General features: G+C 35.9%; 2 protein-coding genes across 2 annotated transcripts; one reads left to right on the forward strand and one right to left on the reverse strand.

Annotated features, from left to right (window-relative positions):
• Positions 1-1,344: 1,344 nt before the first annotated feature.
• On the reverse strand, positions 1,345-1,695 carry GCK72_022639 (uncharacterized protein; the record flags this gene model as incomplete). The annotated part of the gene is made up of 2 exons (XM_053734954.1): positions 1,345-1,510; positions 1,556-1,695. 2 exons carry the CDS (start codon positions 1,693-1,695, stop codon positions 1,345-1,347), a joined length of 306 nt encoding a protein of 101 aa, XP_053578520.1.
• A 769-nt stretch (positions 1,696-2,464) lies between these two features.
• Positions 2,465-3,804, forward strand: GCK72_022640 (uncharacterized protein; the record flags this gene model as incomplete). The annotated part of the gene is made up of 3 exons (XM_053734955.1): positions 2,465-2,531; positions 2,653-3,082; positions 3,645-3,804. 3 exons carry the CDS (start codon positions 2,465-2,467, stop codon positions 3,802-3,804), a joined length of 657 nt encoding a protein of 218 aa, XP_053578521.1.
• Between the last annotated feature and the right edge of the window lie 6,364 nt (positions 3,805-10,168).

The following is a 10,168-nucleotide window of genomic DNA, read 5'->3' on the forward strand; positions in this document are numbered from 1 at the left end:
TCTTCAAATTGTCTGAAGTCGGATGATCTTACATGGAATGTATTTTGACTGCTACCCCTAAAGTACTGATTTTTTTGCTCATTCGATGAGTTTTCCCAAGACAAAATGACTCATAAAGGGTTTTCCTGTGACGTGACCTTGTTTTTGAAAAATTGAGATTTTTCGAAAATGCTATTTTTTCGAAAAAAATTTTTCATTAATTTTTTTCATTATATTACCGGATTGCTCAGAAAATGGGCTTTGCACATAATTGTAGCAAATTTCAAGTAGTTTTTGACAAAAATATGACACTCATGAAAAAATAATTTTTTGATCCTGAAAAAAGTAAAAATGTGACACCCTCCAAAAAAAATTTTTTTTTTCGAGGTCGGCAGAGGTGACATACATATGGTAAGAAAGTACAACTTATGTGGATTATTTTTTCATATAGCACTATAGTCGCTTCCAGTTGAAAATTAAGGAAAAAATTGCTCTGAAAATTTTCATTTTTCGAAAAAATGTGACATGCTGGAAATGAGTTCGAATTTCTAATATTGTCCACGCTCCTAATCAAATTTAATAAAAATAACTATTTTCAGATTATGTTTTACTATTTTCAAAAATGAAAGTACGTCCCTGTTCACTTCTCTTGTCATAACACTCACTCAAAAATTGCAAGTTTTCTCATGTGGATGAAATTCAATTGTTCATAACTCCTCTAAAACTTAAGCAAACTTGCTCAAAAGCTCAGAACAACCTAAAAATGACGATTGCTTTTCAAAAATTATAATTGGGCTGTTTTTCGAAAAATAATTTTTTTTCGATTTTTGATAAGGGGGGACCACATGAAATTTTTCCAGAAACTTGAAAAAAAATTTTTTTCGAAAACAACTCAAAACTAGTTTATAAACAAGAATAGATGCAAAAAACGGTAAATTCTGGTTGTTTTCGAAAAAAAAAAGAGCAATCCGGTAAAATAATGAAAAAAATTAATGAAAAAATTTTTTCGAAAAAATAGCATTTTCGAAAAATCTCAATTTTTCAAAAACAAGGTCACGTCACAGGAAAACCCTTTATGAGTCATTTTGTTTCAAGAAAACTCATCGAATGAGCAAAAAAAATCAGTACTTTAGGGGTAGCAGTCAAAATACATTCCATGTTAGCCGATCCTAGCCTGTTAAATCAAACCATTTATTCAAAATTCAAAATATAAATGTTTATTGTTCAACAAATATCAGTAGTCCAAAAATGTGTTTGTTCAGTTTCTAACAGCCATCAAATCGGTTATGACATCATTTATAGGTAACATCTCCCCTGGTCCTGAAAATATTTTCTATAAATTAATTATGTATTTTCAGATTTACCTTAAACCAGTGTAACCGTTTCACAAAGTGGACAAAGTAGATGTCGTTGATTGTTCTCCGCCAGTAGGTTATCCGCACATTGCTCACAAATCGTATGACCGCATTCCTTCAAAACTCGTGGGATCTTGATGTCAGTGTATTCCAAAGAACAGTCATCGCATTCAAATCTTAAAAACAATTTCCATTTTTCTCATATTCCTAAAACTACTCACTTTGGAATTGGTCTAGGTGGTTGTCTCCGACGCGCAGGTTCGACTACTGTAGGTGCAGCAGGTGCCGGGTTACGGTCTCCAGTATCATCAAGCTGATTCCATTGCCCTGTCAACAAACAACCCATCCATGTTGTTGCCATCACACTTAATGGCGTCAGAAAAAATTCTATGAAAACGTTGACTGCTGCGTCGTAAAAATTCCAATTAGACATTCCGTATCGGATCAGAAACGGTAGTGGAACTATGTTGCAAATTAAAGATGTTATTAAAACATTTGGATGGTCATCGACGAGACGGTAGTTAGATGAAACGACTAGTTTTTCCAAGCTTTTGAACAATGTAAGTGGGTAGATGATAAAGAAGTACCAAAGCATCTGAAATTGTTGGCACTGTTCTAGAACGCCGGAACGAAAAAAAAATCCCGGAACGAAAATAAAAAATCCCGGAACGAAAAAAAATCCCGGAACCAAAAAAAAATCCCGGAACCAAAAAAAAATCCCGGAACCAAAAAAAAATCCCGGTACCAAAAAAAAATCCCGGAACCAAAATTTTCATTCTATTATTTGATTTTTTTTCCTTTTTCTTTCAATATGTGTCTTATAATTTAGCTAGTCATACATTTTTTCTTTACTCTGCCTTTAAATTATTATAACATGATTTTTGCGGTTATATAGTTTTTATTCAATTTAAATGTGTAAAAGGTAACTAGAATTAAAGTAACTAACATGTAAAAGGTAACTAGAATTGTAAAAGGTAACTAGAATTCCCCATCATCTTCTCCTCCAGATTCTCCTCCTTCGGGAGCATCGTCCGCAGAAGATGACGACGGAATTTATGTCAGAGATGAAGACAGGAACAAGAAAGTAGTGTATCAAGAGAAAAACAGTGAAGATGAAACCGATCAGGAAGATGAGTCCGAAGCTGAACAGGAAGATGAGTCCGAAGCTGATCAGGAAGATGAACCCAATACTGATCAGTAAGATAAATCTGATACGGAATCGGAACCTGAATCTCAAGATGACTCAGAACCAGATCACCAACAGGGAGATATTGGTACTGACTCCTATCAATTTTACCTGCATAAAATTCATTTTCAGGTACTTGTTGTGCATGCCCTTGTGAGCCTCGGCCAAGCAGGAATCGACACAGAGAACTTCATCAGGAACAACACGTACCTGATTCGTCTCAAATTGGACCAACAGTTGAAGATCAAACAACTGAACCACCCGTGGTTGCTGCACAACATGTTACACGGGGTCTGAGACGGAAACTTACAACGGAGGCGCCCATTGCTGTGCCAACTACAAAGGCACCTTCTAAACTGAAACTGACAAGGAAGCCCAAGCCGACCAATTGGAAACCTCCGAAGCCCACAAAAGCTCCGAAGGCCACGAAGTCTCCGAAGCCTACAAAATCTCCGAAGGCCACTAAACCTCCGAAGACTACGAAGGCTCCGAAGGCCACTAAAGCTCCGAAGTCCCCAAAGTCCCCGAAGTCCCCAAAAACAAAAAAAAACCAACAAGAAAGGTTAATGATTGTTTTCCCAAAGTTTCTTTTTTTACACATTCAAATCGAAAAAAAACTATATATCCGCAAAAATCATGTTATAATAATTAAAAGGCAGAGTGAAGAAAAAATGTATGACTAGCTAAATTATAAGACACATATTGAAAGAAAAAGGAAAAAAAATCAAATAATAGAATGAAAATTTTGGTTCCGGGATTTTTTTTTGGTACCGGGATTTTTTTTTTGGTACCGGGATTTTTTTTTCGTTCCGGGATTTTTTTTTCGTTCCGGGATTTTTTTTTCGTTCCGGGATTTTTTTTTCGTTCCGGGATTTTTTTTTTCGTTCCGGGATTTTTTTTTCGTTCCGGCGTTCTAGAACAGTGCCAAATTGTTTAGCTATAAATTGCACTAACTCATCGGAACAGAGTTGAGCGGAATGCGGTTTTGAAATGACGGAATTCTTTTCACCCCTGAATGAGAATCTTACCTGCGGAGGTATCTCCCAGACAAAAACTGCAATACGAGGAGCGAACACAATGACTGTAAAAGCAACAAATGTAAGTATGAAACTACAAAGTTCCAGTTTTGGATTATTGGCTCTTGATCCAATTGTCGAGCACATCTTCGGAATGAGCCACCAAGACAATAAAATAGCCATAGCTGTGCCCCAATTGGCAACAGTAATCGGAGCTAACAGGAGACAAATGGCGCCGGCAAAGAGACCCCATTTACCCCAGAACTAAGTAAGTATCTTATAAACATACGCATCACCGGCACGCCAGCTCATATCTATCAGTATATCTGCCTGTCCAGATGTCAGCTCTGAAGAGGGAAATGAAACTCCGGCGAATTTTCACACGTGTCAGGCACGCCAGCTTCTGAAAAATCTGAAAAAACTGAAAAATGAAAAAAAAATATCCAAAAAAGAATTTATTTCGGCTAATCGAAGTAAAAAAATAAATGGACTAAACAAGAATCACAGCTAAAAGTTCACTACCATGTCTAGATCCTCCTCGGAGTAGTGAACTCCTTCCCCATAGTCTGGCTGAAAAATTAGTTTTTTTAAGGAAAGTAATTTTATTTTTGAATTTAGTGCGTTTAGAGCTTTCAGAGAAGTATAGTCATGCCCTAGAAGGGTTGCACCCCAAAAACTACAGTACCCCTGTAGCCGGATTACGGTAGTTTTCGTGGTAGGACCCAATTTGTTTTGAAAATAGTCATGATTATACTCATTCGAAGCGTCTCAAGAGGAGTACTGCAGCTGTAGTAAAATTTTGTTTATTTATAGGCTGTAAATAAACAAAATTTTACTACAGTTACAGTACTCCTCTTGATTTAAAATACTGTACCTTGAGGGTTGTTGCTGGAGCAGCAGCAACTTCAGATTCAGATGAATCTTCCGATGAAGACGGTGACGTCTGAAAATTTATGAACATTACAGTACTCGTCGGCTACAGTATACCCACCAATGATGTGGAATTTGGAGTCGGAGATCCATGGACAGTGGGAAGAGCTGGAACAGGAGTCTGAAAATATCAGAAAATATGAACAAATCTACAGTAATCTACAGTAATAGTCATAATTCTAACTACATTGATCGTGTTCAGTAGAAAATTTCTAACTTTGAGAGGGTTTCACGGTAATACTGATTGTTCCACCAAGTGAATTTATAATAAATCATCCAGACCAAAAATATACTTTTGTTTTTGTAGTTGACATATTTTTTCTCTGGGCACCCCCTAGAGAATTATGGTCGTTTTAAAATAACATCTCAAAAATAGCTCTATTACGCACTGAAATTGGTCAATTTGAGAAAGAAATTACTTTTTCGACTAACTTGCTATAAAGTGTTCGTACAAAAGGATTGTCAAAATTGGAGCACTATGATGAGTTTGTATTGTCGAAACAAAAAAGTTTTGGCGTTTTTTAGTTTTGGCGTTTTTTTTACCGACCTCAATCTAATTGCCAATAAAAATAAAAATAAAAGTCAAAAATAAAATGAAAAATGTTTGATCCGGTGTCGAACCCTGGATCCTTGGAAACATTGTATTATTTCAAAAAAATTGAATCGTGTTTCACCGGTTTCGAAACTTCCCGAAGCTTTTTGTTTTGAGAAATGTAAATCTGTGGGTTTTTTAACTTTATAGTAAACTAAACTCACCTTAAAAATCTATTCGCCGCAAAAACCCGTAGAAACAGTAGAAAAATATTTGGAATTCAATAAAAATCAGAAGAATAACTTAATATTGTCGAAGCTTATTCAGTAAAGCCTCTAAAAGTTTACACAACAATCGGCCAAGACGAGAGAGCGTCTTCTCCAATTTTTGTGGGAATGAAGATGAATAAGAGAAAGAAGGTAGGGAGGGTAGGAGCGGAGAAAAGCGGGTCGTTTTATTTTATCTGTGTAAGTGCTCTTCTTCTTCCACACTGCCTCGTTTTCACTTTTACAATCACAATTATTCTGTGGAAACACGAGTGTCACCTGTTTCGCCTCCTTTTCCTCAATTTCTATCTCTCGATTGAGAACACTTTTTGCTCATTTGTCTTATAGTGTTTAGTTGCTCTTGTTTTTTTTTACACTGGATCATTTATCCAATTGAACCAATTGTCTTTTTTAGTACGTCAATTATCAAAAATCATTCTAAATAATGGGACCATCTGTCATGACAATCACTTGTCTCTGCCCCCCCCCCCCCCCCTCCTTCCTCGATTTCTATCTCTCGATTGAGAAGATGAATTGCCATCGGGCCCGCGGGTGTCAACAACCCGGCCGGCCGACGCGTTTTTTTCCTAACCTCCTCTTTCTATTTTACACACAAAAAGAAGGGAGGGGGGGGGGGGGGGTGAACTTCCTCTAGTCGCTCTCTTGTCTGAACTCGCAAAAAAAACGACTTCAATCATAAAAATTTTGAGTTGCCTAATACAAAAACAAATTTCTATGTTTGCAACGGGTCATGAAGAAAGTTTCTACGGCCCATCTAAAAAATTGAACTAAATTTTGAACGAAAATACGAATTTTAAAAAAATTATCCGAAAACGTCACTTTTTTTTCATCGGAATGCAATCAAAAACTAGTAATGCAACAAAAAATAGATTTTTTGATTAAAAATTTTTTTGAAACTTCGGAAAATTTTGTAAAAAGGTTAGTACCTTTTTCTGAAGCCGGGCCGGGCCGAAAATTTGCAAGTATGGGAATCTTGAAAAACAGAAACGCGCTCTAGCCTTTTATACCAGCAAAAATTCATAAAACAACATAATTCTGATATGGGGTATTAATTATTAGAATATCCGAAAACATGATATTTGGAATTTCAGTCCGCTTGACTGAATGAATTTCATAGCTTTCTATTTTTAGACGAGATTTAAACCGCTTACAGCGTTATGAAAACTTTATGGTTCTGAATTAAATTAATAATTTATTTAAACAATTATTGAAACAAACAAAAACACTTAATTCTTCGGCATTTCATTTGGAGGAGGTCGGCTGGTCGATGGAACGTCCTGAAGAAAAGAAAAAATTGGTATTAAGAATTGTTTTTTTTTGTTCAAATTATTTTTGATTCATTATTATTATACGAAAAAGTCAGTTTTCAACCGACTTCCTTTCCGAAAACTGTCGTCGAAATTGACGCATGCAGACAGAACAAATTGCGTTGGTTTAAATCCTCACCTCTCCGAGAAAACTTTTCAATCGAGTGCTTCATACACTGCACCTATATACTGCTGGTACCTGTTGGTCGTCATTCCAAACTTGGTACCGATCGGTCGTGGGTTTCTCATCCAATCACTGGCAACTCTGACGAAATCACTGAGTGTGACCTCGAAGTCGTTGATCTCAGCATCTTGAGTGGCTCGGCAAACTGATGGTCTTTATGGTTTGGTGGTTGAGTACTCGGAGTCGGCGATGATTTCAGTTTTTTCTGAAAAAATGGAAAAGATTGTGAGAGTCGTTCATGATAATCAAATTATGTAAGACGTCTCAGAACCTGACATTTCGAAACCAGACATTTCCAAATCTAAAATTTTGAATCCGGTGAAACACAAATTTTTTTCGAAATTTTTCGGCGCTTTTTGTTTTGAGAAATGTGAATAATCTGCTGGTTCTTTTTGACTTCATAATAAACTAAACACACCTTTGAAATCCATTGGCCGCCAAAATCTAGAAACAGTAGAAAAATAATTAGAATTCAAAAATAATCAGAATAATATGTTGTCAAAGCTTATTCAATAAAGCTTCTAAAAGTAACCATAATAATGGGAGAAGACAAGAGAATTTCTTCTCCAATTTTTGTGTGGAATGAAGGTGATTAAAAGAAAAAGGCAACGGATGATGTGGGAAAAGAAAAGAGAGGGGGGGGAGAGGTCGTCCGTTTTGTCCGCGGTCTCTTCTTCTGACTGTGCTCTCTTCACTCTATCGTTCGTAGCCTGTGTGATCAGTGATCATTTTTCAGCGCTGCACATGAAACGCACATGAATCATACACACACAATAAAACGGCGCATAATACCGTCTACTGACACTGGGGGAGAACAAAGAGCGTTCTCTCCAGTTTTGTTATTTGAGATGTTCCTGATATAAAATTATTTTAGCTATGTCATCACCTTGAAAAGTTAATGGAGCTCAAAGCGGTGTCCTTTTTTTCATTACTGTAATGTGATGTAAAAACTGTTATTTATCAAAATCACAAAGTTTGTCATTTTCAAAGTCAGTTTTAAATTCAGCTCGTTGAGACGGTTCAATAAAATATATTCATGACTAGATGCGTGCAATTTGGGTTTCATCGTAAAAACTAGTTGGTTACTGTATTTCTGTAGCGAGACTAGAATCGCACAGAACCAAGACCTGTTGGTACTTTTCTGAAAGCTGATAAAGCGCTGATTCCAAAAAAGTCAGTAATTTTTTGGAAAATTGTGGTTGTTGCAGAAAAATCTGAGAAATACGGCAAATCGTAGTTTTTGGATTTTTTCGAAGCGGATGATTTTTTGTTTTCATGGTCATTTTTAGATTCAGCTTGTTGAGACGGTTTAAAAAGCTATAATCATGACTAGGTGCGTGCAATTCGGGTTACCTCGTAAAAACTAGCGGGTTACTGTATTTTTAGCGAGACTAGAACTGCACAGAACCTAGGTTTGTGTGTACATTTGTGAAAGCTCATAAAGCGCTGATTTTTAAAAAAATTAGTAAATCTTTGGAAAATTGTGATTGCCGCTGAAAAATCGGAATAATACGGCAAAACATTATTTTATTTTATTTTTTCGATGCGGATGCATTTTTTGCATTTTCAAGGTCATTTTTTGTTTTATGCGACGCCCATTATAAATGTGGGAACGGCATCATACTCGAAAAGAGATAAAAAATGGTGTCTAGTAGTGAGTGGTGAAGTTTCAAAACGGTTGAATAAGATGAAGATAGCATTTTAATTTTTTTTTTTTGAAAATTGTGAAAAGTTTCAAAAAAAAATACAAAAAAAACTTCAGAATATTTTGAACAGAGCCAAACGTTTAGCGACCTAGCTCCATTTTTTTGAATACGTAAATCAATATTTTTATCAATTCAAGTAGCGGACAAAGTGAAATTTCCGACAAAATAAAAAAGAAGCGTGAGTTAGCAGTTTTTTGCTGTAATTCGGTACTTTGCACTTCAGATAAAATACGCATGCAATTTATGGATTCAGCCCGCCCAGACAGGTTGAGTGTAATAACGTAATAGCTTGGAACATTTGAAAGAAAATTCTGAAGACTTGGGTGAAGCAGCGAAAATGGTTTTTTTTGCGAATTTTTTGAAATTGTTATTTTTCTGTTGAACTAGTCAAGAGCTTTCAGAAAAATACCCACAAGCACAGATTCGGATTGATTTGAGTTTCGGAGACTCCTGCGCCTTTTAACTGAATTTTTCTAGTTTTCGTGGTGAGATACAAATACTTTGCTCCGATTAGATTGAGCAGAGTGGGTGTTTTGAAAATCAATAACATATGTATAATTAAATAATATACTTATTTATCTTATTTTTCGAATTGATGATAGGAAAAACCTGGACTATTATGTAATTAATATATTGATTAGCAAAGATGTACCCATCTGGCGGACAGAGCAAAGGTGCTCAAACAAATGAGGGATGGAATGTGGACTGGATTATGTAACCCCTAATGGAATTCAGCCGGTAATTGGTCGTCTCAATAAGAACATTCAAACGATACAGTATCGAAGATATCTCTAGTATCCTTCAGCTATTCAAGATAGCGAACGCGCTAGATCCAGAAGTCCGTTGTTCAACTTTGGGTGACCCCATAAATTTAAAAAAAAATTTTAAGTACGGAACAACGTCAAAAGTTGTTCCAGAGTGACAACTTTTTGCAAAGTTTGTGAATCAAATACAGGGCTTCATTTTCGCAGTTGACAATTTTTTAATATCTTCGCCCACTTGTGAGATATAAACTTTTCAAGATTTGGTGGGACATAGAGAGACGCAGAAAAGCGCGAGCGTTTGGATTCTCTCTGTCTCCACCTAGGCATGTTTAAAATTGTTGAAAGTGCCTTAGAATACAGATTCTAAAAATAATAAATACGAAACCTTAAAGCTGAAATTCTGAGAGTGATAGGCCTAGGACTCTAAATTTTTCAGAAAATGATTCAAACATTTTTTAAAGCTCAAAAATTCTCACAAAGTTATTTTCGATTTTCTTCTTTTTACGTCTCGGGCAACATTTTCTCAGTCAACAACTCTTTGATAGCACCAACCCCTTTTGAAATACAAGTTTTGCGAGAGTCTTAATCTAGTAAGTTTAATTTTAAATATTTCCCCTCTACTTTCCCCCTCTATTCATTTCCTTCCTTCCAAATGCCTGTCATTAAACATTTGAAAGTAATGACACCTATTGTTTGCACACATACAACTCAAGCGCTCATTGTTTCACTTTCATTCTATGGCTACAGAAAAATCACATTTCTCAAAGTTATGAACTCAATCATTAGGGTTACGATAGTGAGTGAGCAAGATTCAAAGCTTAAAGATCTTTCATTTACATACAAAAATCCAAAAAAATTCAAAAATTCAAACTTTGCACTGATACCCGGCCCGGCTCGTTGCAAGTCTGACAAAAATAAATCC

Source organism: Caenorhabditis remanei, chromosome X, assembly GCF_010183535.1.
Source record: "Caenorhabditis remanei strain PX506 chromosome X, whole genome shotgun sequence".
NCBI lineage: Eukaryota > Metazoa > Nematoda > Chromadorea > Rhabditida > Rhabditidae > Caenorhabditis > Caenorhabditis remanei.